General features: G+C 53.2%; 1 protein-coding gene across 1 annotated transcript; it reads left to right on the top strand.

Annotated features, from left to right (window-relative positions):
• The first annotated feature begins 4,152 nt into the window (after nucleotides 1-4,152).
• Nucleotides 4,153-25,952, top strand: klhl18 (kelch-like family member 18). The gene is made up of 10 exons (XM_038275433.1): nucleotides 4,153-4,343; nucleotides 5,679-5,809; nucleotides 6,534-6,674; nucleotides 6,745-6,943; nucleotides 16,360-16,520; nucleotides 16,611-16,747; nucleotides 16,819-17,041; nucleotides 21,112-21,216; nucleotides 24,712-24,823; nucleotides 24,899-25,952. The coding sequence occupies exons 1-10, from the start codon at nucleotides 4,212-4,214 to the stop codon at nucleotides 25,283-25,285; spliced, it is 1,728 nt and encodes a 575-aa protein (XP_038131361.1). The 5' UTR covers nucleotides 4,153-4,211; the 3' UTR covers nucleotides 25,286-25,952.
• The last annotated feature ends 921 nt before the right edge of the window (nucleotides 25,953-26,873 follow it).

Genomic DNA, 26,873 nt, shown 5'->3' with positions numbered 1-26,873 from the left:
ACGGAGGGACGTCTCCCTCGGGAGCAGACAGACGGACGTCTCTCCTAAGAAAGGGGACGGACTCTCTCCCTCAGAGCAGAGGGGAGGACGTCTCTCCTCAGAGCAGACGGAGGGACGGCTCTCCTCAGAGCAGACGGAGGACGGCCTCTCCCTCAGAGCAGACGGAGGGCCCGCTCCCCTCAGAGCAGCCCAGGACAACGTCTCCCCCTCAGAGCAGACGGCGGACTCTCCCCCCTCAGAGCGGGACGGACGGCCCGTTTTTCTCCTAAAGAGCAACGGACGGAGGGTCCCCTCCTCAGAGCAAAACGGACGGGCGTCTCTCCTCAAGCAGACGGAACGGACGCCCTTCCTCGAGCAGAGGGAGGGACGTCCCTCCTAAAAGCAGAACGGAAAGGACGTCTCTCCTCAGAGCAGCAAAAGGGACGTTTTTCTCCTCAGAGCAGACAGACGGACTCTCTCCCAACAGCCCGGACGTCTCTCCTCAAGCAGACGGACGGACGGCTCTCCCCCCAAGCAGAAAGACGGACGTCTCTCCACAGACAACGGACGGCGGCTCTCCTCAGAGCAACGGACGGCCCGGGCTCTCCTCAGAGCAACAGCGGCCCCTCCCTCAAGAAAGAGGGACGGAAACGGTTTCTCCTCGAGCAGAGGCCCGGCTCTCCTCAGAGCGGGAAAGGACGGACGGCTCTCCCTCAGAGCAAAAGAGGGACTTCCTCCTCAGAGCAACAGAGGACTTCTTTTTCCCTCAGAGCAACAGACGGACGTCTCCCCTCAGAGCAGACAAAAATGGACCCCCCTTCCCTCAGAGCAAAAAGGGCCGGACGTTTTCTCCTCAAGCAAAAAACGGACGGACGTCTCCCCTCAGAGCAGACAAAACGGCCCGCCCTCTCCCAAAAGAAAGACAGAGGGACGTCCTCCTCAGAAAAGACAAAACAGAAGGGGCCCCTCCTCAGAGCAGAAAACCCAGACGTCTTTTCCCTCAAGCGACAACGCCCTTTTCCTCAGAGCAGACGACAAAACGCCCTCCTCAAGAAAGACAAAACGGTCCCCCTCAGAGCAGCGGCCCGGACGCCCTCTCCTCAAGCAGCAGAGGGAACTTCTCCCCTCAGGCAGAAAGACGTCTCCCCTGGGGCAGACGGGACGGACGCCCTTCCTCGGGGCAGACGGAGGGCCCCTCCTCGGGGCAACGGACGTCTCTTTCTCCTCAGGGCAGACGGACCCTCCTAAAAGGGCAAAACGTCTCCCCCCTCAGGGCAAAAGACTCTCCCCCCTCAGGGCAAAAAAAGTTTGGACGTCCTCCTCAGATCAGAGGGACGGCTCTCCTCAGAGCAGACGACGGACGGTTTCTCCTCAAACAGACAGAGGACGGATTTTCCTCGAGCAGCCCGATGGACCCATGAAGGACTCCCAGACTAGGAGGAAGAAGATTCTCTGCTCTGATCAGACCAGGATTAAACTTCATGGAGTTAATTGTAACCAGAGTCTCAGGACCTCGGACTGGTCTGAAGGTCCACCTTCCATCCAGACCATGACCCTAAGCTCACAGCTAGAAGAACGACTCTAGGACCCTTCCTGACTGGCCCAGCCAGAGCCCTGACCTAAACCCCATGGAGCATCTCCTGAGAGACCTGAAAATGGCCGCCCACCAACGCTCAGCATCCAGGTTGGTTTGTCAAAACTGAAGGAAAATAAACTAAAAAACTACTGGAAATGATCAGAAGAAGACATCGCCTACTTGCCTGCTTTTCCTCAGCTGCATTTATGTATATAACATTTTAAAGTAGTGATAATGGGATTAATAAGATAATCATCTCTTTTATTTTCAGACCCGGATCCTGGATCTGGTTCTGGTCCAGCAGAGTTCAGTTTTCCATGATGGACGCTGCTTCTTTGCCTTTTCCTCTCTGACCAGAACCGGTTCAGGCAGGATCATGATCAGATCACTTTATAGAGAACAGGTTTGAGTTCAGATCTACATAGAACCTGCTCCTCTCTGCTCCTTTCTGCTCCTCCCCTATGCTCCTCCTCCCTGCTCCTCCTCTCTGCACCTCCTCCCCTCTGCACTTCCTCCCCGCTCCTCCTCTCTGCTCCTCCTCCCTGCTCCTCCTCTCTGCACCTCCTCCCCTCTGCACTTCCTCCCCGCTCCTCCTCTCTGCTCCTCCTCTCTGCACCTCCTCCCTGCTCCTCCTCTCTGCACCTCCTCCCCTCTGCACTTCCTCCCCACTCCTCCTCTCTGCTCCTCCTCCCTCCTCCTTCCCCCTGCTCCTCCTCTCTGCTCCTCCTCTCTGCTCCTCCTCTCTGCACCTCCTCCCTGCTCCTCCTCTCTGCACCTCCTCCCCTCTGCACTTCCTCCCCGCTCCTCCTCTCTGCTCCTCCCCTCTGCTCCTCCTCTCTGCTCCTCCCCTCTGCACTTCCTCCCCACTCCTCCTCTCTGCTCCTCCTCTCTGCTCCTCCCCTCCTCCTTCCCCCTGCTCCTCCTCTCTGCTCCTCCCCTCTGCACCTCCTCCCCTCTGCACTTCCTTCCCGCTCCTCCTCTCTACTCCTCCCCTCTGCTCCTCCTCTGCTCCTCCCCTTTGCTCCTCCTCTCTGCTCCTCCCTGCTCCTCCTCTCTGCTCCTCCCTGCTCCTCCTCTCTGCTCTTCCTCTGCTCCTCCTCTCTGCACTTCCTCCCCACTCCTCCTCTCTGCTCCTCCTCTCTGCACCTCCTCTCTGCACCTCCTCCCCTCTGCACTTCCTCCCCGCTCCTCCTCTATACTCCTCCCCTCTGCACCTCCTATCTGCTCCTCCTCTGCTTATCTCTGCTCCTCCCCTTTACTCCTCCTCTGCTCCTTCTCTGCTCCTCCTCTGCTCCTCCCCTCTTCACCTCCTCCCTGCTCCTCCTCTCTGCTCCTCCACTGCACCTCCTCTGCTCCTCCTCTCTGCTCCTCCCTGCTCCTCCTCTCTGCTCCTCCTCTGCTCCTCCCCTTTGCTCCTCCTCTCTGCTCCTCCTCTGCCCCTTCTCTGCTCCTCCCCTCTGCACCTCCTCTTCTTCTCCTCTCTGCTCCTCCTCCTCTGCACCTCCTCTTCTTCTCCTCTCTGTTCCTCTCCTGCCCCTTCTCTGCTCCTCCTATCTGCTCCTCCCCTTTGCTCCTCCTCTGCTCCTTCTTCTCTGCTCCTCCCCTGCACCTTCTCTGTTCCTCCTCTCTGCTCCTCCTCTGCTCCTCCCCTGCACCTTCTCTGTTCCTCCACTCTGCTCCTCCTCTCTGCTCCTCCTCTGCTCTCTTTCTGCTCCTCCTATCTGCTCCTCCCCTTTGCTCCTCCTCTGCTCCTTCTTCTCTGCTCCTCCCCTGCACCTTCTCTGTTCCTCCTCTCTGCTCCTCCTCTGCTCCTCCCCTGCACCTTCTCTGTTCCTCCACTCTGCTCCTCCTCTCTGCTCCTCCTCTGCTCTCTTTCTGCTCCTCCTCTCTGCTCCTCCCCTTTGCTCCTCCTCTTCTCCTCCTCTCTGCTCCTCCTCTGCTCCTCCTCTCTGCTCCTCCTCTGCTCCTCCTCTCTGCTCCTCCTCTGCTCCTCCTCTCTGCTCCTCCCCTTTGCTCCTCCTCTTCTCCTCCTCTCTGCTCCTCCTCTCTGCTCCTCCCCTTTGCTCCTCCTCTTCTCCTCCTCTCTGCTCCTCCTCTGCTCCTCCTCTGCTCCTCCTCTCTGCTCCTCCTCTGCTCCTCCTCTCTGCTCCTCCCCTTTGCTCCTCCTCTTCTCCTCCTCTCTGCTCCTCCTCTCTGCTCCTCCCCTTTGCTCCTCCTCTTCTCCTCCTCTCTGCTCCTCCTCTGCTCCTCCTCTCTGCTCCTCCTCTCTGCTCCTCCCCTTTGCTCCTCCTCTTCTCCTCCTCTCTGCTCCTCCTCTGCTCCTCCTTCAGTTAATCCCATTCTTCTCTTTAACTCTGTTGAATAGTTTTAAATGATTTTATTTTGTGATTCCTCTCAATCTGTTTAATAGATAAACTATTTCCAGATGTCAGTCACAGCTCAGACTGTAGATGTAGACCCTATAGATGCTATAGACTGAGCAGCTACAGCTTTGTACCGGCAGGGGTCGCCCTCCCCAGCTGAGCCGCAGCACAACATCTGCTTCAAAGTAAAAGCTTCTTCTCGCAGAGAAACGGACTTTTATTTTGAAGTTCCGCCCTCCTGCCAGGAAGTGAGAGCGTACGGCGGCTCAGAGGACTCAATCCACCTCCAGGTCATGATGGGAGACTCCGTGTGCGAAGAGCTCGAAGACCTGGTCCACTTCTCCGTGCCAGACCTCCCCGCGCGAGGGTATGTTGTCATGGAGGAGATCCGACGTCAAGGCAAGCTGTGTGACGTCACGCTCAAGGTGAGAACCGTGGCGCGCGATGCTCCTGTTAGCTTGGGAGCTAACAGCATGCTAATCGGCTGCTAACTGCTAACAGTTAAGACCTTTAAACCGCAAACAGCTGATCCCACCAGCTATCGATTATCGGTGGTTGATGACGTATTCAAAGCGGTGAGCTGGCCGGAAGTGGGTCGCCTGAACCTTTGCTTGGTGACCAATCACTGATTGATGACTGATCAGCTCAGAAATGAAAGGATAATCAGTCCACTTCCACCCGTAGAACCCGGAACCTCCGCTTCCACCCGTAGAACCCGGAACCTCTGCTTCTACCCGTAGAACCCGAAACCTCTGCTTCCACCCGTAGCCGTAGAACCCGAAACCTCCATTTCCACCCGTAGAACCGGGAACCTCCGCTTCCACCCGTTGAACCCGGAACCTCTGCTTCTACCAGTAGAACCCGAAACCTCCGCTTCCACCCGTTGAACCCGGAACCTCTGCTTCTACCAGTAGAACCCGAAACCTCCATTTCCACCCGTAGAACCCGGAACCTCCGCTTCCACCCGTAGAACCCAGAACCTCCGCTTCCACCCGTTGAACCCAGAACCTCTGCTTCCACCCGTTGAACCCGGAACCTCTGCTTCTACCAGTAGAACCCGAAACCTCCATTCCCACCCGTAGAACCCGGAACCTCCGCTTCCACCCGTAGCCGTAGAACCCGGAACCCGGAACCTCCGCTTCCACCGTAGTCATAGAACCCGGAACCTCCGTTTCCACCCGTAGAACCCGGAACCTCCGCTTCCACCCGTAGAACCCCGAACCTCCGTTTCAACCCGCAGAACCCGGAACCTCCAGGAGGACCTCCAGCTGTGTGAACGATAGTCCAAGTCCCTAATCCTGTGATTGGATCAGACCTCGGTCGTAGTTGTAGAACCCGGAACCTGGAACCTCCGCTTCCACCCGTAGCCGTAGAACCCGGAACCTCCACTTCCACCCGTAGCCGTAGAACCCGGAACCTGGAACCACCGCTTCCACCCGTAGAACCTGGAACCTCTGTTTCCACCCGTAGAACCCGGAACCTCCACTTCCACCCGTAGCCGCAGAACCCGGAACCTCCCCCTCCACCCGTAGAACCCGGAACCTCTGCTTCCACCCGTAGAACTCGGAACCTCTGCTTCCACCCGTAGAACGCCGAACCTCCGTTTCAACCCGCAGAACCCGGAACCTCCAGGAGGACCTCCAGCTGTGTGAACGATAGTCCAAGTCCCTAATCCTGTGATTGGATCAGACCTCGGTCTGCTGAGTCTGCAGCTGAGCCAAGGATGAAGGTAACCCAGGTTCTCCTCCTCCTCCCTGCAGGTCGGAGAACATAAGTTCAGCGCCCACCGGATCGTCCTGGCCGCCTCCATCCCCTACTTCCACGCCATGTTCACTAACGACATGGTGGAGTGTAAACAGGATGAGATCTTGATGCAGGGCATGGACCCCAGGTACCCATAGAACCAGTCACTCTGTCTGTTCCCAGGATTCCCAGTCTGTCAGTTTTTTGCCCCAATATTTACCCAATTTGTTCCCAGTTTGCTACCAGGATTCCCAATCAGTTCCCACTTTGTTAGTATTCCCAGTCTATCCCCTGTCTTTACCAAGTCTGTCCCAAATTTATAGATTCTCAGTGTTTTCCCGTCATTCCAAAGTTGCCCCCAGTCTGTCCCCATTCTGTCCCCATTCTGCCCCCAGTCTGCCCCCAGTCTGTCCCCAGTCTGCCCCCAGTCTGCCCCCATTCTGTCCCCAATCTATCCCCATTCTGCTCCCATTCTGCCCCCAGTCTGTCCCCATTCTGCCACCAATCTATCCCCATTCTGCCCCCAGTCTGTCCCCATTCTGCCCCCAATCTGTCCCCAATCTGTCCCCATTCTGCTCCCAGTCTGCCCCCATTCTGCCCCCATTCTGCCCCCAATCTGTCCCCATTCTGCTCCCAGTCTGTCCCCAGTCTGTCCCCAATCTGTCCCCATTCTGCTCCCAGTCTGTCCCCATTCTGCCCCCATTCTGCCCCCAATCTGTCCCCATTCTGCTCCCAGTCTGTCCTCAGTCTGTCCCCAGTCTGTCCCCATTCTGCCCCCAGTCTGTCCCCATTCTGCCCCCAGTCTGCCCCGATTCTGCCCCCAGTCTGTTCCAATTCTGCCCCCAGTCTGACATATAGCTGATGTGTTTCAGCGCCCTGGAGGCTCTGATCAACTTCGCCTACAGCGGCCATGTTGCCATTGATCAGCAGAATGTTCAGGCTCTGCTGATTGGTTCCAGCTTCCTGCAGCTGCAGAACGTCAAAGATGCCTGCTGCTCCTTCCTGCAGGAGAGGTGAGCATCTTCTGGTTCTGGTCTCCAGGTTCTGGTTGCTATGGTGGAACCTGCGTCCGTCTGTTTTCAGGTTACATCCTAAGAACTGCCTGGGCGTGCGGCAATTTGCAGAGACCATGATGTGCACCACGCTGTATGACACGGCCAACACCTTCCTGCACCAGAACTTTGTAGACGTCTCCTTATCTGAGGAATTTCTGGGTCTGAGGGCTGAGGAGGTTCTGGAGTTGGTGGGCTGTGATGAGCTTAATGTAAAGGCAGAGGAGCAGGTGAGGAACCAACCTGAAGAAGTTTCTGATTAGCCATGTTGAACCTGGTCCAGTTGGTTAGGTTCAGTTCAGTCGGGTCATACCGGGTTAGTCTGGGTCGCACTGGCTCAGGCGGGGTCATATTGGGTTGATCGGGGTCGTACCGGGTCAGCCGGGGTCGTACCGGGTCAGTCTGGGTCATTTTATCAGTTTGAGTCTTTTCTTTACCCAAATCAAATTTCTTTTGGGTCAATAAAGTTAATCTAATCTAATACCAGGTCAGTCTGGGTCCTACCGGATCAGTCTAGGTCATATTGGGTCTTACCGGATCAGTCTGGGTCTTACCAGATCAGTCTGGGTCATATCGGGTCAGTGTGGGTTATATTGGGTCAGTCTGGGTGGTACCAGATCATAGGGGGTCAGTCTGGGTCATATTGGGTCATATTTGGTCTGAGTCATACTGTGTCAGTCTGGGTCATACCGGGTCAGTCTGGGTCCTACCGGGTCAGTCTGGGTATTACTGAGTCAGTCTGGGTCATATTGGGTCAGTCTGGGTCGTAGCTGGTCAGTCTGGGTCGTAGCTGGTCAGTCTGGGTCATATTGGGTCAGTCTGGGTCATAGCGGGTCAGTCTGGGTCGTAGCTGGTCAGTCTGGGTCGTAGCTGGTCAGTCTGGGTCATATTGGGTCAGTCTGGGTCATATTGGGTCAGTCTGGGTCGTAGCTGGTCAGTCTGTGTCGTAGCTGGTCAGTCTGTGTCATATTGGGTCAGTCTGGGTCATATTGGTTCAGTCTGGGTTATATTGGGTCAGTCTGGGTCATATTGGATCAGTCTGGGTCATATTGGATCAGTCTGGGTCGTATTGGATCAGTCTGGGTCGTATTGGGTCAGTCTGGGTCGTAGCGGGTCAGTCTGGGTCGTAGCGGGTCAGTCTGGGTCGTAGCTGGTCAGTCTGGGTCGTAGCTGGTCAGTCTGGGTCATATTGGGTCAGTCTGGGTCATATTGGTTCAGTCTGGGTTATATTGGGTCAGTCTGCGTCGTAGCGGGTCAGTCTGGGTCAGTCTGGGTCATATCTGGTCGGTCTGGGTCATATTGGGACAGTCTGGGTCGTAGCGGGTCAGTCTGGGTTATATTGGGTCAGTCTGGGTTATATTGAGTCAGTCTGGGTCATATTGGATCAGTCTGGGTTTTAGCGGGTCAGTCTGGGTTGTAGTGGGTCAGTCTGGGTCGTAGCGGGTCATTCTGGGTTATATTGGGTCAGGCTGGGTCGTAGCGGGTCAGTCTGGGTTATATTGGGTCAGTCTGAGTCATATTGGATCAGTCTGGGTCGTAGTGGGTCAGTCTGGGTTGTAGCGGGTCAGTCTGGGTTATATTGGGTCAGGCTGGGTCGCAGCGGATCAGTCTGGGTCGTAGTGGGTCAGTCTGTGTCTTAGCGGGTCATTCTGGGTTATATTGGGTCAGTCTGTGTCTTAGCGGGTCAGTCTGGGTCGTACCGGATCAGTCTGGGTTATATTGGGTAAGTCTGGGTCATATTGGGTCTGTCTGTGTTATATTGGGTCAGACTGGGTTGTAGCGGATGAGTCTGGGTCGTATCGGGTCAGTCTGTGTCGTATCGGGTCAGTCTGTGTCGTATCGGGTCAGTCTGTGTCGTATCGGGTCAGTCTGTGTCGTATCGGGTCAGTCTGGGTCGTATCGGGTCAGTCTGGGTTATATTGAGTCAGTCTGGGTCATATTGGATCAGTCTGTGTCGTAGCTGGTCAGTCTGGGTCATATTGGATCAGTCTGGGTCATATTGGATCAGTCTGGGTCGTAGCGGGTCAGTCTGTGTCGTATCGGGTCAGTCTGTGTCGTATCGGGTCAGTCTGTGTCGTATCGGGTCAGTCTGTGTCGTATCGGGTCAGTCTGGGTCGTAGCAGGTCAGTCTGGGTTATATTGAGTCAGTCTGGGTCATATTGGATCAGTCTGGGTCGTAGCGGGTCATTCTGGGTTATATTGGGTCAGGCTGGGTCGTAGCGGGTCAGTCTGGGTTATATTGGGTCAGTCTGAGTCATATTGGATCAGTCTGGGTCATATTGGATCAGTCTGGGTCGTAGTGGGTCAGTCTGGGTCGTAGTGGGTCAGTCTGGGTTGTACCGGGTCAGTCTGGGTCGTAGCTGGTCAGTCTGGGTCGTAGCTGGTCAGTCTGTGTCTTAGCGGGTCAGTCTGGGTTGTAGCGGGTCAGTCTGGGTTATATTGGGTCAGTCTGTGTCTTAGCGGGTCAGTCTGGGTTGTACCGGATCAGTCTGGGTAATATTGGGTCAGTCTGGGTTGTAGCGGGTCAGTCTGGGTCATATCTGGTCGGTCTGGGTCATATTGGGACAGTCTGGGTCGTAGCGGGTCAGTCTGGGTCGTAGCGGGTCAGTCTGGGTCGTAGCGGGTCAGTCTGGGTTATATTGGGTCAGTCTGAGTCATATTGGGACAGTCTGGGTCATAGCAGGTCAGTCGGGGTCATAGCAGGTCAGTCGGGGTCATATTGGGACAGTCTGGGTCGCATCGGGTCAGTCTGGGTCGTAGCGGGTCAGTCTGTGTCTTAGCGGGTCAGTCTGTGTCGTAGCGTAGCGGGTCAGTCTGGGTGGTAGCGGGGCAGTCTGTGTCTTAGCGGGTCGGTCTGTGTCTTAGCGGGTCGGTCTGTGTCGTAGCGGGTCAGTCTGTGTCTTAGCGGGTCAGTCTGTGTCGTATCGGGTCAGTCTGGGTCGTAGCGGGGCAGTCTGGGTAGTAGCGGGTCAGTCTGGGTTATATTGGGTCAGTCTGGGTCGTAGCGGGGCAGTCTGGGTAGTAGCGGGTCAGTCTGTGTCATATTGGGTCAGTCTGAGTCATATTGGGACAGTCTGGGTCATAGCAGGTCAGTCGGGGTCATAATGGGACAGTCTGGGTCGCATCGGGTCAGTCTGGGTCGTAGCGGGTCAGTCTGGGTCGTAGTGGCTCAGTCTGTGTCTTAGCGCGTAAGTCTGGGTTGTATCGGGTCAGTCTGTCTTAGCGGGTCAGTCTGTGTCGTAGCGGGTCAGTCTGTGTCGTAGCGGGTCAGTCTGGGTTGTATTGGGTCAGTCTGGGTGGTATTGGATCAGTCTGGGTCGTAGGGGGTCAGTCTGGGTAATATTGGGTCAGTCTGGGTAATATTGGGTCAGTCTGGGTCGTAGCGGGTCAGTCTGGGTTATATTGGGTCAGTCTGAGTCATATTGGGACAGTCTGGGTCGTAGCGGGTCAGTCTGGGTCGTAGCGGGTCAGTCTGGGTTATATTGGGTCAGTCTGAGTCATATTGGGACAGTCTGAGTCATATTGGGACAGTCTGGGTCATAGCAGGTCAGTCGGGGTCATAGCAGGTCAGTCGGGGTCATAATGGGACAGTCTGGGTTATATTGGGACAGTCTGGGTCGCATCGGGTCAGTCTGGGTCGTAGCGGGTCAGTCTGGGTCGTAGTGGCTCAGTCTGTGTCTTAGCGCGTAAGTCTGGGTTGTATCGGGTCAGTCTGTCTTAGCGGGTCAGTCTGTGTCGTAGCGGGTCAGTCTGGGTCGTAGTCGGTCAGTCTGTGTCTTAGCGGGTCAGTCTGGGTCGTAGTCGGTCAGTCTGTGTCTTAGCGGGTCAGTCTGGGTCGTAGCGGGTCAGTCTGGGTCGTAGCGGGTCAGTCTGGGTCGTAGTGGATCAGTCTGTGTCTTAGCGGGTCAGTCTGGGTTATATTGGGTCAGTCTGTGTCTTAGCGGGTCAGTCTGGGTTATATTGGGTCAGTCTGTGTCTTAGCGGGTCAGTCTGGGTTATATTGGGTCAGTCTGAGTCATATTGGATCAGTCTGGGTCATATTGGATCAGTCTGGGTCGTAGTGGGTCAGTCTGGGTCGTACCGGGTCAGTCTGGGTCGTAGCTGGTCAGTCTGTGTCTTAGCGGGTCAGTTTGGGTTGTAGCGGGTCAGTCTGGGTTATATTGGGTCAGGCTGGGTCGCAGCGGGTCAGTCTGGGTCGTAGTGGGTCAGTCTGTGTCTTAGCGGGTCATTCTGGGTTATATTGGGTCAGTCTGTGTCTTAGCGGGTCAGTCTGGGTCGTACCGGATCAGTCTGGGTTATATTGGGTAAGTCTGGGTCATATTGGGTCTGTCTGTGTTATATTGGGTCAGACTGGGTTGTAGCGGATGAGTCTGGGTCGTATCGGGTCAGTCTGTGTCGTATCGGGTCAGTCTGTGTCGTATCGGGTCAGTCTGTGTCGTATCGGGTCAGTCTGTGTCGTATCGGGTCAGTCTGTGTCGTATCGGGTCAGTCTGTGTCGTATCGGGTCAGTCTGGGTTATATTGGGTCAGTCTGGGTCGTAGCGGGGCAGTCTGGGTAGTAGCGGGTCAGTCTGTGTCTTAGCGGGTCAGTCTGTGTCTTAGCGGGTCAGTCTGGGTCGTAGCGGGTCAGTCTGGGTCATAGCGGTTCAGTCTGGGTTATATTGGGTCAGTCTGGGTTATATTGGGTCAGTCTGGGTCATCTTGGATCAGTCTGGGTCGTAGCGGGTCAGTCTGTGTTATAGCGGGTCAGTCTGGGTTGTAGCGGGTCAGTCTGGGTCGTAGCGGGTCATTCTGGGTTATATTGGGTCAGGCTGGGTCGTAGCGGGTCAGTCTGGGTTATATTGGGTCAGTCTGAGTCATATTGGATCAGTCTGGGTCATATTGGATCAGTCTGGGTCGTAGTGGGTCAGTCTGGGTTGTACCGGGTCAGTCTGGGTCGTAGCTGGTCAGTCTGTGTCTTAGCGGGTCAGTCTGGGTTGTAGCGGGTCAGTCTGGGTTATATTGGGTCAGTCTGTGTCTTAGCGGGTCAGTCTGGGTTGTACCGGATCAGTATGGGTTATATTGGGTAAGTCTGGGTTGTATTGGGTCAGTCTGGGTGGTATTGGGTCAGTCTGGGTGGTATTGGATCAGTCTGGGTTGTATTGGGTCAGTCTGGGTGGTATTGGATCAGTCTGGGTTGTATTGGGTCAGTCTGGGTGGTATTGGATCAATCTGGGTCGTAGGGGGTCAGTCTGGGTAATATTGGGTCAGTCTGGGTTGTAGCGGGTCAGTCTGGGTCATATCTGGTCGGTCTGGGTCATATTGGGATAGTCTGGGTCGTAGCGGGTCAGTCTGGGTCGTAGCGGGTCAGTCTGGGTCGTAGCGGGTCAGTCTGGGTCGTAGCGGGTCAGTCTGGGTCGTAGCGGGTCAGTCTGGGTTATATTGGGTCAGTCTGAGTCATATTGGGACAGTCTGGGTCATAGCAGGTCAGTCGGGGTCATAGCAGGTCAGTCGGGGTCATAATGGGACAGTCTGGGTTATATTGGGACAGTCTGGGTCGCATCGGGTCAGTCTGGGTCGTAACGGGTCAGTCTGGGTCGTAGTGGCTCAGTCTGTGTCTTAGTGGGTCAGTCTGTGTCTTAGCGGGTCAGTCTGTGTCTTAGCGGGTCAGTCTGTGTCTTAGCGGGTCAGTCTGTGTCGTAGCGGGTCAGTCTGGGTTGTATCGGGTCAGTCTGTGTCTTAGTGGGTCAGTCTGGGTTGTAGCGGGTCGGTCTGTGTCTTAGCGGGTCAGTCTGTGTCGTAGCGGGTCAGTCTGTGTCGTAGCGGGTCAGTCTGTGTCTTAGCGGGTCAGTCTGTGTCGTATCGGGTCAGTCTGGGTCGTAGCGGGGCAGTCTGGGTAGTAGCGGGTCAGTCTGGGTTATATTGGGTCAGTCTGGGTAGTAGCGGGGCAGTCTGGGTAGTAGCGGGGCAGTCTGGGTCGTAGCGGGGCAGTCTGGGTCGTAGCGGGGCAGTCTGGGTAGTAGCGGGTCAGTCTGGGTTATATTGGGTCAGTCTGGGTCGTAGCGGGGCAGTCTGGGTAGTAGCGGGGCAGTCTGGGTAGTAGCGGGTCAGTCTGTGTCATATTGGGACAGTCTGGGTCGCATCGGGTCAGTCTGGGTCGCATCGGGTCAGTCTGGGTCGTAGCGGGTCAGTCTGGGTTGTAGTGGCTCAGTCTTTGTCTTAGCGCGTAAGTCTGGGTTGTATCGGGTCAGTCTGTGTCTTAGCGGGTCAGTCTGTGTCTTAGCGGGTCAGTCTGGGTCGTAGTCGGTCAGTCTGTGTCTTAGCGGGTCAGTCTGTGTCGTAGCGGGTCAGTCTGTGTCGTAGCGGGTCAGTCTGTGTCGTAGCGGGTCAGTCTGTGTCGTAGCGGGTCAGTCTGTGTCGTAGCGGGGCAGTCTTTGTCTTAGCGCGTAAGTCTGGGTTGTATCGGGTCAGTCTGTGTCTTAGCGGGTCAGTCTGGGTCGTAGTCGGTCAGTCTGTGTCTTAGCGGGTCAGTCTGTGTCTTAGCGGGTCAGTCTGTGTTGTAGCGGGGCAGTCTGTGTCGTAGCGGGTCAGTCTGTGTCGTAGCGGGTCAGTCTGGGTTGTAGCGGGGCAGTTTGGGTCGTAGCGGGTCAGTCTGTGTCGTAGCGGGTCAGTCTGGGTTATATTGGGTCAGTCTGTGTCTCAGCGGGTCGGTCTGGGTCGTAGCGGGTCAGTTTGGGTCGTAGCGGGTCAGTCTGTGTCGTAGCGGGTCAGTCTGGGTTGTAGCGGGGCAGTTTGGGTCGTAGCGGGTCAGTCTGTGTCGTAGCGGGTCAGTCTGGGTTGTAGCGGGGCAGTCTGGGTTGTAGCGGGTCAGTCTGGGTTGTATCGGGTCAGTCTGGGTCGTAGCGGGTCAGTCTGGGTTGTAGCGGGTCAGTCTGGGTCGCATCGGGTCAGTCTGGGTCGTATCGGGTCAGTCTGTGTCTTAGCGGGTCAGTCTGGGTCGTATCGGGTCAGTCTGGGTCGTATCGGGTCAGTCTGGGTCACAGCCGGTCAGTCTGGGTCGTATCGGGTCAGTCTGTGTCTTAGCGGGTCAGTCTGGGTCGTATCGGGTCAGTCTGGGTTGTATCGGGTCAGTCTGGGTCTTAGCGGGTCAGTCTGGGTTGTATCGGGTCAGTCTGGGTTGTATCGGGTCAGTCTGGGTTGTAGCGGGTCAGTCTGGGTTGTAGCGGGTCAGTCTGGGTTGTAGTGGGTCAGTCTGGGTCATAGTGGGTCAGTGTGGGTCGTAGTGGGTCAGTCTGGGTCGTAGTGGGTCAGTCTGGGTTGTAGCGGGTCAGTCTGGGTTGTATCGGGTCAGTCTGGGTTGTAGTGGGTCAGTCTGGGTCATAGTGGGTCAGTGTGGGTCATAGTGGGTCAGTGTGGGTCATAGTGGGTCAGTGTGGGTCATAGTGGGTCAGTGTGGGTCGTAGCGGGTCAGTGTGGGTCGTAGCGGGTCAGTCTGGGTCGTAGTGGGTCAGTCTGTGTCTTAGCGGGTCAGTCTGGGTTGTATCGGGTCAGTCTGGGTTGTATCGGGTCAGTCTGGGTTGTATCGGGTCAGTCTGGGTTGTAGCGGGTCAGTCTGGGTTGTATCGGGTCAGTCTGGGTTGTATCGGGTCAGTCTGGGTTGTAGCGGGTCAGTCTGGGTCGTAGCGGGTCAGTCTGGGTTGTAGCGGGTCAGTCTGGGTTGTATCGGGTCAGTCTGGGTTGTATCGGGTCAGTCTGGGTTGTATCGGGTCAGTCTGGGTTGTATCGGGTCAGTCTGGGTCTTAGCGGGTCAGTCTGGGTCGTAGCGGGTCAGTCTGGGCTGTATCGGGTCAGTCTGGGTCATACCGGGTCATACCGGGTCAGTCTGGGTCGTATCGGGTCAGTCTGGGTCGTATCGGGTCAGTCTGGGTCGTATCGGGTCAGTCTGGGTCGTAGCGGGTCAGTCTGGGCTGTATCGGGTCAGTCTGGGTCATACCGGGTCAGTCTGGGCTGTATCGGGTCAGTCTGGGTTGTATCGGGTCAGTCTGGGTTGTATCGGGTCAGTCTGGGTTGTATCGGGTCAGTCTGGGTCGTAGCGGGTCAGTCTGGGTTGTATCGGGTCAGTCTGGGTCGTAGCGGGTCAGTCTGGGTCGTAGCGGGTCAGTCTGGGTTGTATCGGGTCAGTCTGGGTCATACCGGGTCAGTCTGGGTTGTATCGGGTCAGTCTGGGTCGTATCGGGTCAGTCTCGGTCATACCGGGTCAGTGTGGGTCGTAGCGGGTCAGTCCGGGTCGTAGCGGGTCAGTCTGGGTTGTAGCGGGTCAGTCTCGGTCATACCGGGTCAGTGTGGGTCGTAGCGGGTCAGTCCGGGTCGTAGCGGGTCAGTCTGGGTTGTAGCGGGTCAGTCTGGGTCGTAGCGGGTCAGTCTGGGTTGTATCGGGTCAGTCTGCGCTGTATCGGGTCAGTCTGGGTCGTAGCGGGTCAGTCTGGGCTGTATCGGGTCAGTCTGGGTCGTACCGGGTCAGTCTGGGTTGTATCGGGTCAGTCTGGGTCGTAGCGGGTCAGTCTGGGTCGTAGCGGGTCAGTCTGGGTCGTATCGGGTCAGTCTGGGCTGTATTGGGTCAGTCTGGGTCGTAGCGGGTCAGTCTGGGCTGTATCGGGTCAGTCTGGGTCGTAGCGGGTCAGTCTGGGTCGTAGCGGGTCAGTCTGGGTCGTATCGGGTCAGTCTGGGTCGTATCGGGTCAGTCTGGGTCGTAGCGGGTCAGTCTGGGTCGTAGCGGGTCAGTCTGGGTCGTAGCGGGTCAGTCTGGGTCGTATCGGGTCAGTCTGGGCTGTATTGGGTCAGTCTGGGTCGTAGCGGGTCAGTCTGGGTCGTAGCGGGTCAGTCTGGGTTGTATCGGGTCAGTCTGGGTCGTAGCGGGTCAGTCTGGGTCGTATCGGGTCAGTCTGCGCTGTATCGGGTCAGTCTGCGCTGTATCGGGTCAGTCTGGGTCGTATCGGGTCAGTCTGGGCTGTATTGGGTCAGTCTGGGTCGTAGCGGGTCAGTCTGGGTTGTATCGGGTCAGTCTGGGTCGTAGCGGGTCAGTCTGGGTCGTAGCGGGTCAGTCTGGGTCGTATCGGGTCAGTCTGGGTCGTAGCGGGTCAGTCTGGGTCGTAGCGGGTCAGTCTGGGTCGTAGCGGGTCAGTCTGGGCTGTATCGGGTCAGTCTGGGCTGTATTGGGTCAGTCTGGGTCGTAGCGGGTCAGTCTGGGTTGTATCGGGTCAGTCTGGGTCGTAGCGGGTCAGTCTGGGTCGTAGCGGGTCAGTCTGGGTCGTATCGGGTCAGTCTGGGTCGTAGCGGGTCAGTCTGGGTCGTAGCGGGTCAGTCTGGGTCGTATCGGGTCAGTCTGGGCTGTATCGGGTCAGTCTGGGCTGTATTGGGTCAGTCTGGGTCGTAGCGGGTCAGTCTGGGTTGTATCGGGTCAGTCTGGGTCGTAGCGGGTCAGTCTGGGTCGTAGCGGGTCAGTCTGGGTCGTATCGGGTCAGTCTGGGTCGTAGCGGGTCAGTCTGGGTCGTAGCGGGTCAGTCTGGGTCGTAGCGGGTCAGTCTGGGTCGTAGCGGGTCAGTCTGGGCTGTAGCGGGTCAGTCTGGGTGTGCCCATACCAGGCAGTAACGGTCATGCGACCTGTGCAGGTGTTTGAGGCGGTTCTGGCGTGGGTTCATCACGATCCGGACCAGAGGAAGACTCTGCTGCCGGAGCTGCTGTCAAAGATCCGACTTCCTCTCTGCCAGCCTCAGTTCCTGTCGGAGCGCGTCCAGCAAGAGGAGCTGATTCGCTGCTGCCACAAGTGCAGGTGAGACTGATCACACCTTAGGCCACACCCCCCAGGGATCCGCCAGAAGGTTCTGCAGTCTGATCCGTGTTCTGATCCGTTTCCTGTCAGAGACCTGGTGGACGAAGCCAAAGATTTCCACCTGGTTCTGGAGCGCCGTCCTCACCTGGCCTCCTTCAAAACCCGTCAGAGGTGCTGCACCTCCATCTCAGGTCTGATCTACGCGGTGGGAGGACTGAACAGCTCAGGTAGCGTCTCACCTGGTGCCTGAGGTCCACGCCTCAGTCCAGCACCTCTGACCCCCTGGGTTCTGTTCCAGGTGACTCTCTGAACTTGGTGGAGGTCTTTGACCCGGTGGGGAACTTCTGGGAGCGCTGCCAGCCAATGAGGACGGCTCGGAGCCGAGTGGGCGTGGCTGTGGTCAACGGGCTGCTGTACGCCATCGGCGGCTACGACGGCCAATCGCGGCTCAGCACAGTGGAGGTGTATAACCCGGAGACGGACAGCTGGACGCAGGTGTCCAGCATGAACAGCCAGCGCAGGTGAGTGGTCCAGATGATTCCATTCAGACGGCGTGGATCCGTTCGCCGCCCGGCCGATAGATTAACCGCTTCAGATGAACCACCTGAGCTGCTCTGCTAGATCAGTCACACCAGATGCTGACGGCGGCGCAGTATTAGCTAGAGACCGATACCTGAGGGAAGTTGCCCCCCCCACCTTCTTCAAATCAGGCTATATTAGTGTCAAACGTTTGAGCAGCAAAACACGCCAACTGACCTCTGATGACCTCTACAAAATATTATTAATATCATTATAATGACAGCAATACAAATGAAAATGTTTGCCATACTAAAATATAAAATTAATTTTAAATATAAAATATTTAATATAAATATATAAAAAATTTAAAAATGCATATTTTAAAATATGTACATTTTTTGTACTGATATCATTTAAATTATATTAATAATTGTTTGTAGAAGCCAGTGAACAAATGATAGCGACACAAACAAAAAATCTTGCTGCACAAACGTTTGACTCCGATTTTGTCTAATCTGAACAGGGGGGGGGGGGCTGGTTGACCTTTGATGACCTCTAGAAACATTTCTTTATACAGCGGGGGAAATAAGCATTGACCCCTTGCTGATTCTGCAGGTTTGCCCACTAACAAAGAATGCAACAATCTATAATTTAATCATCTGTACATTCTAACAGTGAGACAGAATCCCAAAGAAAATTCCAGAAATTCACATCATATGAATTTATTAAAATTGAAACCATCTGATGAGGAAAAACAAGTATTTGACCCCCTACCAAACAGCAAGCATTCTGGCTCCTACCAGCCAGTTAGTCTTTCTTTCAGACTCAGCCTCAATCCCAACCAATTATCTACATCAAATCCACCTGCCTCACCTCGTTACCTGTATGAAAGACACCTGTCAGCATCCAACATCACCACCATGGGCAGGACCAAAGAGCTTTCTACGGACATCAGGGACACGATTGATCTGCAGATGGCTGGGATGGGCTGCAAGAGAATCAGGAAGCAACTTGGAGAGAAAAGATCAACTGTTGGTGCAGTTATCAGGAAATGGAAGAAGCAACCTCCCTCGGTCTGGGCCTCCACACAGGATCTGGCCTGGTGGGGTGTCCCTGATCATGCCAACGGCGAGGAATCATCCCAAAACCACAAGGGGGGAACTGATGAATCAGCTGAAGGCGGCTGGGACCACAGTTACCAAAGAAACGGTTGGTAACACACTACGCCGTCAGGGATTGAAATCCTGCAGCGCGCAACGTCCCCCTGCTCAAGAAGAAACATGTTCAGGCCCACATGAAGGTCGCCGTTCACCACCTGGACGACTCAGAAGAGGCCTGGAAGAAGGAGATGTGGGCAGATGAGACCACAATAGAACTTTTTGGCCTCAACTCGTCGTGTTTGGAGGGCAAAGAACACCATCTCCACCATCAAGCATGGTGGTGGCAACATCATGCTTTGGGGGGGCTTTTCAGCCAAGGGGGCGGGACAACTCCATGGTATTGAGGGGAGGATGAACGGGGCCATGTATGGTGGAATTCTGGACCAACATCTCCTTCCCTCAGTGAGAGAGCTGAAGATGGGTGGAGGATGGGTGTTTCAGCACCACAGCCACCCTAAGCACATCGCCATGGCAACAACAGAAGGGCTAAAAAAGAAGCACATCAAGGTGGGCCAATATTCCTGCTGAAATGTGGAGGCTGTCTGCAGGGAGGAGTGGGCCAATATTCCTGCTGAAATGTGGAGGCTGTCTGCAGGGAGGAGTGGGCCAATATTCCTGCTGAAATGTGGAGGCTGTCTGCAGGGAGGAGTGGGCCAATATTCCTGCTGAAATGTGGAGGCTGTCTGCAGGGAGGAGTGGGCCAATATCCCTGCTGAAATGTGGAGGCTGTCTGCAGGGAGGAGTGGGCCAATATCCCTGCTGAAATGTGGAGGCTGTCTGCAGGGAGGAGTGGGCCAATATCCCTGCTGAAATGTGGAGGCTGTCTGCAGGGAGGAGTGGGCCAATATCCCTGCTGAAATGTGGAGGCTGTCTGCAGGGAGGAGTGGGCCAATATCCCTGCTGAAATGTGGAGGCTGTCTGCAGGGAGGAGTGGGCCAATATTCCTGCTGAAATGTGGAGGCTGTCTGCAGGGAGGAGTGGGCCAATATTCCTGCTGAAATGTGGAGGCTGTCTGCAGGGAGGAGTGGGCCAATATTCCTGCTGAAATGTGGAGGCTGTCTGCAGGGAGGAGTGGGCCAATATTCCTGCTGAAATGTGGAGGCTGTCTGCAGGGAGGAGTGGGCCAATATCCCTGCTGAAATGTGGAGGCTGTCTGCAGGGAGGAGTGGGCCAATATCCCTGCTGAAATGTGGAGGCTGTCTGCAGGGAGGAGTGGGCCAATATCCCTGCTGAAATGTGGAGGCTGTCTGCAGGGAGGAGTGGGCCAATATTCCTGCTGAAATGTGGAGGCTGTCTGCAGGGAGGAGTGGGCCAATATCCCTGCTGAAATGTGGAGGCTGTCTGCAGGGAGGAGTGGGCCAATATCCCTGCTGAAATGTGGAGGCTGTCTGCAGGGAGGAGTGGGCCAATATTCCTGCTGAAATGTGGAGGCTGTCTGCAGGGAGGAGTGGGCCAATATCCCTGCTGAAATGTGGAGGCTGTCTGCAGGGAGGAGTGGGCCAATATCCCTGCTGAAATGTGGAGGCTGTCTGCAGGGAGGAGTGGGCCAATATTCCTGCTGAAATGTGGAGGCTGTCTGCAGGGAGGAGTGGGCCAATATCCCTGCTGAAATGTGGAGGCTGTCTGCAGGGAGGAGTGGGCCAATATCCCTGCTGAAATGTGGAGGCTGTCTGCAGGGAGGAGTGGGCCAATATCCCTGCTGAAATGTGGAGGCTGTCTGCAGGGAGGAGTGGGCCAATATTCCTGCTGAAATGTGGAGGCTGTCTGCAGGGAGGAGTGGGCCAATATTCCTGCTGAAATGTGGAGGCTGTCTGCAGGGAGGAGTGGGCCAATATTCCTGCTGAAATGTGGAGGCTGTCTGCAGGGAGGAGTGGGCCAATATTCCTGCTGAAATGTGGAGGCTGTCTGCAGGGAGGAGTGGGCCAATATCCCTGCTGAAATGTGGAGGCTGTCTGCAGGGAGGAGTGGGCCAATATCCCTGCTGAAATGTGGAGGCTGTCTGCAGGGAGGGGTGGGCCAATATCCCTGCTGAAATGTGGAGGCTGTCTGCAGGGAGGAGTGGGCCAATATCCCTGCTGAAATGTGGAGGCTGTCTGCAGGGAGGAGTGGGCCAATATCCCTGCTGAAATGTGGAGGCTGTCTGCAGGGAGGAGTGGGCCAATATTCCTGCTGAAATGTGGAGGCTGTCTGCAGGGAGGAGTGGGCCAATATTCCTGCTGAAATGTGGAGGCTGTCTGCAGGGAGGAGTGGGCCAATATTCCTGCTGAAATGTGGAGGCTGTCTGCAGGGAGGAGTGGGCCAATATTCCTGCTGAAATGTGGAGGCTGTCTGCAGGGAGGAGTGGGCCAATATTCCTGCTGAAATGTGGAGGCTGTCTGCAGGGAGGAGTGGGCCAATATCCCTGCTGAAATGTGGAGGCTGTCTGCAGGGAGGAGTGGGCCAATATCCCTGCTGAAATGTGCACAAACCTTTTCACCAACTTTAAAAACCGTTTGACATCTGAGCTGGCCAATAATGGCTTTCTACTAAATATTAACATGCTGTGTGGTAGGGGGTCAAATACTTGTTTTTCCTCATCAGATGGTTTCAATTTTAATAAATTCATATGATGTGAATTTCTGGAATTTTCTTTGGGATTCTGTCTCACTGTTAGAATGTACAGATGATTAAAATTATAGATTGTTGCATTCTTTGTTAGTGGGCAAACCTGCAGAATCAGCAAGGGGTCAATACTTATTTCCCCCGCTGTATCATTAAAATGATAGCGGCACAAACGAAAGTTTTTGCTGCACAAACCAGTACAAACGTTTGACACTAATTTTGTCTGATTTGAAGAAGGTGGGGGGGGGCCAACTTCACTCAGGTGAGACGAATGTCTGAGGAGACTAACCTGAAGCTGCTGTCGTTCTCAGTGCCATGGGAACGGTTGTGATTGACGGACATATCTATGTGTGCGGCGGCTACGATGGGAAGTCCTCTCTGAACTCAGTGGAGTGCTACTCTCCAGAAACGGACAGGTGAGGTCAGCCATGACGGTTCAGCTTTGACTCGTTTTACTAAAGGTCAGGAGTAACATCATCTGTTTCTACCAAGCAGTACTACATCTGTGGCCATGGTGATCTGTACCTAGATTCTGAACCTGGTGCTTAGGACATAGAGCCTGGAATCCTGAGGTTCTGAGTTCGATTCCCCACTCCCACAGACTGCCACTCTGGGTCCCTGAGCAAGACCCTTAACCCCACACTGCTTCCTGGGCGCCACGCAATGGCACCCTACTGCTCCCCAAGGGGAGGGGTTGAAGGCAGAGAATTCATTTTGTAGCTCTGTCCTTGTGACAGTGGAATGACAATAAAACACTGGAGAAAATCCAACCCAGTCTCATAGGAAAATGTACCCCCACTACGTTGGTCCACACTGCAAAACGTAGTGGAGGTACATTAATGGCCATTTTTTTGTGGTACTGTTACGTTTCTTCTGCCTATACGCTTTCTATTGTTTTACGTCCTAGTCACGTGACTTTCAAGATTCCAGCTGGGAGAAGAAAAAAATATATATAGATGGCCGACATTCGCTCATTTTTTTGTGGAAAGATTAATGACTTGAGTTTGTTTTTGCATTAAAATGAGTTTTGATTACATTTCTAGTGAGAAATGTATAGTTTGTTGTCAGAATATTTACTCAGGGAATGTACATATTCACTTGCTTGTTCGTTTCTTGCAAAGATTTTTCAAGATAATGTGAAACTGTAACATTTTGGTATAAACATGGCTGAGATTTCTCTAACTTTTAGTGGGAAAATCAATAATTTCAATCAGTTTCTGCATTTAAATGGGTTTTGATTACATTTATAGCGAGAAGTGTAGGGTTTATTTACATAATATTTACTTAGTGAACATACATAATCACCCGCTTGCTAGTTTTTGCTACGGTTTTTCGGATCTCGTCAGGATTATGTGAAATTGCAACGTTTTGGCTGCTAGCCATCAGCCTAGCATTTAGCTGCCGCCCCGATTCAACATTGAATTCTTTGTGATTTAACTCCATCTGACGGATCAAACCCTCGCCACTGCGGCGTTGCGTCTGAGGTTGATTTTCAGATCAATGCATTACGTCGTGGCATACGGGAGAAACTAATTAAACTAGTTAAAAAAAGGATCATGGGTTAAGATCGGATGTGTTTTATTTGGAAATCTACCGGATCCTTTGTGCAATTAACTTCCTGTTTGGTGCGATCTCATTGATGGGTTTTGACCAGATTTTGACCAAAGAGGAACTAAAAAAAAAAAAAAACAATTTGAATACACAACCAGCATATCTGGAATCAGTGACAGAGAGCGACTGGGACCAGAAGTTTATTAATTTCTCCCCATTGATTTCCATTCAAAATGTTTTCGATCCCACCGGGCTCTAGGGAAGGGGCGGGCATACCGCCACCTACTGTTACTGAGTGTGTAGCAACATTGTTTTACATCTATTAAATTCTATTTTTTATTTTGCATTCTGAAGATAAATAAATAATGCTTTCCTTAATCTATAAATATCTTTTATATTTCCTTTATTTCCCAATAATCCTTTAAGACTCCATTCTTGGCCTGTCCTCTTTTCAATTTCTTCCTTTCAGGTCCAGATGTTTTGCAGTTCATCAATACATCTGCATTTTCTATCTCTCCACATCCTTCACATTTATCATTATTTTTCCTCCCTATTAAGTATAAATTGTCATTTAAATAAGTATGACCTACTCTTAATCTGATCATTATTATTTCTTCCCTTCAGTTTCTCTCATTAATATTTCTATTTAATACTGACTTTTGTACTTTATATAACCTTCTTCCTTTTTATCTTCATTCCACCTTTTTTTTTGCCATTTTTCAATTTCTTTCCTCTTAATAAATGATTTTCCTTCCCCTTTCCCTAAAGGAATTGTAATTGTTATTTGTTTTTAAGTGAGAAAGGCCACCTGAAAACTTAATAATTGCAGTCAGTTCATCCAGATTATCTATTTCTGTCGGAGGCGCTCAGACCCCCACATACCAGCGGTGCACCGACAGTAGAAATCCCTTCAGCAGCAGCCTCTAGGCTGGGCAGCCTCCAGGTTCACCGCGGCGGCTGGCAGGTGTTTTTCATCTAAATAATTTTAGCTGCAGGCACCAGGATACCGGCAATAAAAGCGAACATATTCCGTCGGCAGGTTTCAGGATTTTAAGTTAATTTAGGAGTGATCACAGCGCTGTGTCATCTGTCTCACGGCCAGCTGCCAGGTTTGATTAATACTTTGTAATAAATACATGAATAAAGCACAGTCATACTCAGTTTTGCCCCCGCTGTATTTTTAAATACGCAGTAGAGGTATTTAAAGGTAGTAGAGGACATGTACCTGTATATAAAAAACGCGCCCTATAGTCCGATGCGCCTTATGTGTGTGTTAAATACAGAAATGGGACACATAACTGAGAGTGCGCCTTTTAGTACGGTGCGCCTTATGGTCGTGAAAATACGGTAACAGTACCACAAAAAAATGGCCATTAATGTACCTCCACTACGTTTTGCAGTGTGGACCAACGTAGTGGGGGTACATTTTCCCATGAGACTGGGTTGAGAAAATCACACTGATGACAACCAATCCTTTTTTTTTATGGTATTTTATCATCAGCCTACATTAAAAATCTCTGTTGGTATTTAAGAAAGTACTATAATAATATAATAGTACTATAATAATAGTAGTAATAATACTGTAATAATAGAAGTGATAGTACTGTAATACTTTAATAATAGTAGTGAAAGCACTGTAACACCGTACATATGGTAGCAATGGCACTGCAACGGTGTAATGATGGTAACAATGGCACTGTAACAACGTAACGATGGTAGCAATGACACTATTACACAGTAACGATTGTAGCAATGGCACGGTTACATGGTAACGATGGTAGCAATGGCACTATTACACGGTAACAATGGCACTGCAGTAACGATTGTAACAATGGCACTGTTACATGGTAACGATGGTAACAATGGCACTAACACCTTAGCGATGGTAGCAATGGCACTGTTACAAGATAACGATGATAGCAATGGCACTGTAACACCATAGCAATGGTAGCAATGGCACTGTTACACAGTAATGGCGTAGCAATGGCACTGTTACACGGTAACGAGGTAGCAATGGAACTGTAACACTGTAGCGATGGTAGCAATGGCACTGTTACACGGTAACGAGGTAGCAATGGCACTGTTACACGATAACAATGGTAGCAATGGCACTGTTACACTGTAGCGATGGTAGCAATGGCACTGTTACACAATAACAATGGTAGCAATGGCACTGTAACACTGTAGCAATGGTAGCAATGGCACTGTAACACCGTAGCGATGGTAGCAATGGTACTGTTACACAGTAAGCACAGTATAGCTATAGTACTGTAACACTATGAACTCTGAAATCAGGGGCGATAGAGGTGTCTGTATCATTCAGTGCTTCCTGTCATGTGACACCATCTGCTGCTTCTCAGGTGGACCATAGTAACAGAGATGAGTGTGAGTCGCAGTGCCACCGGCGTGACAGTGTTTGATGGGCGGATCTTTGTCTCTGGCGGCCATGACGGCCTGCAGATCTTCAACACGGTCAGTGGAGCCTCTGTGATCATGTTAGTATGACGTCGCCAGCCGGTTTACCTGTCTGACCCTTTTGTTCCTCAGGTGGAGTACTATAACCACTACACGGACCGCTGGCACCCGGCCCCACCAATGCTCAACAAGCGGTGCCGTCACGGCGCAGCGGCGCTGGGCAGCCACATGTACGTTGCCGGAGGGTACGACGGCTCGGGCTTCCTTAGTGGCGTGGAGGTTTTCAGTTCGGCGTCGGCTCAGTGGAGCCTCCTGGTGACCATGAACACGCGGCGCAGCAGGGTGTCCCTGGTGTCCACGGCGGGCCGTCTGTACGCTGTGGGTGGGTACGACGGGCAGTCCAACCTGAACTCGGTGGAGATGTACAACCCCGACACTAACCGCTGGATGTTCATGGCGCCCATGGGGAGCCATGAGGGTGGGGTGGGGGTGGGCTGCATCCCCCTGCAGCCTTCCTAGCCCAAGTGCCCTGAAAGGACTGAACCCTGGCTGCAAGAGGGGGCGTGGTCTCAGGCAGAAACCAGCGGACATTACGGGTACGACGGCAATGCTCTCAATGGCAGGCTACTGCCAGGCCCAAAAAACTGTAGAGCTCTCAGCAGCTGGCATCCTGCTTGTAGGATTACTTATCAATTTCTGATTGGTCAGAAAGGGGCAGGAGGCCCAGATGGAACAGCTGGAGGGGCGGAGCTTCATGGCCTACTAGATGGAGGGGTGAAGCTTTGAGTCCTGGATGAACCAGAGGGCGGGGCTTCATCTACTAGATGGCAGGGAAGGGCTTTTGTGTCCTATTGGGTCAAGGGGTGCAGCCTAGTGACATGGGTGGGGATGAAGCTCCTTGGCCTGCGGATTGGAGGGGCGGAGCTTCATAGCCAGAATGGGTTATGAGGGGGTGAAGCTCTTACCAGTAGGATGTAGGAGGCGGAGCCTCAGGGCTTGTAGGGTAGATGGAGCTTAACCTGTTTTAGATGGAGGGGCAGAGCCTGTTATAGACAGGTGGAGCAGGGTCAGCAGGTTTCCTCTTCCAATGCTGCAAAGGCTGTTTGTTTACTAAAGGTGCTGCACAGCTTTGTGCTGTTTGCATTTGATAAGAATAATTTATTATTAAAATAATTTATTCCTGCAATGTGTCTGATTCCATTTCCTGTGAGCCTACCGATTTCTTCTGATCCGGTTCCTCTGATCTAATGATCACTGCATTGATGAGCCTTTTAAAATCAAGAAGCTACTTATTTAATTTTTTTAATCTCTCTTTTTCAATTTTAAAAACAAAAGACTAAATTCAAAATGTGAATAGTCCCACACATTCTCATCTTCATACTTTGGATCTTGTGCTGACATACGGCATAGAATGTGAAGAAATAACAGTATTTCCTCACAACCCTGTCCTCTCTGACCACTTTCTAATAACCTTCAGGATTACTTTAACAGAGTTCTCCTCCCCCTAAAAGAAGGTTCCATTTTAGTAGATCTTTATCAGATAGTGCAGTTATACATTTTAAAGAATCTGTTTCACTTTCTCTCTGTGTCGCTGAGCAGTGCTGCAGAGTTAGAGACTGACACGGGAGTGGATTTTCACTCCTGTCCCGTCCCACTCCCACAGAAAACAATGGTGTCCCGTCCCGATCCCGGGCCAGAGTAGAAATCTAAATCCTGTCCCGTCCCACTCCTGGTGAAATTACTCCCACTCCCATCCCGCTCCCATTCAGAATGACTCCCGCTCCCGCACCACTCCCATTCTTGTTGTTTTTGAGCACGGGTGAAAAACTCAGAGCGGAAGTTACTATTGGTTTGCTCCCGCTCCCGTCTGCTCCCGTTAATGTTTAATCCTGTACCGTCCCAATCCCGTGATCGTTACTAATACTGACTCCCATCCCACGGGAATCCCACGAGAATCCCGTGACCCGTGGGATTCCCGAAAAAATGTCAGTCTCTACTGCAGAGTGCAAAAGCTTAGCTTATTCCCCTTGACAGGTTGATGATTTTGTTGATGGGGTTGCTAGTTCTCTGCGTATTGCCTTAGACAACGCAGCTCCTTTGAAAATGA

The sequence above is a fragment of the Cyprinodon tularosa genome, unplaced genomic scaffold, assembly GCF_016077235.1.
Source record: "Cyprinodon tularosa strain WSP-4 unplaced genomic scaffold, ASM1607723v1 ctg958, whole genome shotgun sequence".
NCBI lineage: Eukaryota > Metazoa > Chordata > Actinopteri > Cyprinodontiformes > Cyprinodontidae > Cyprinodon > Cyprinodon tularosa.
Note: the sequence above shows the minus strand (reverse complement) of the source record. Positions and strands in the feature narration are given on the sequence as shown.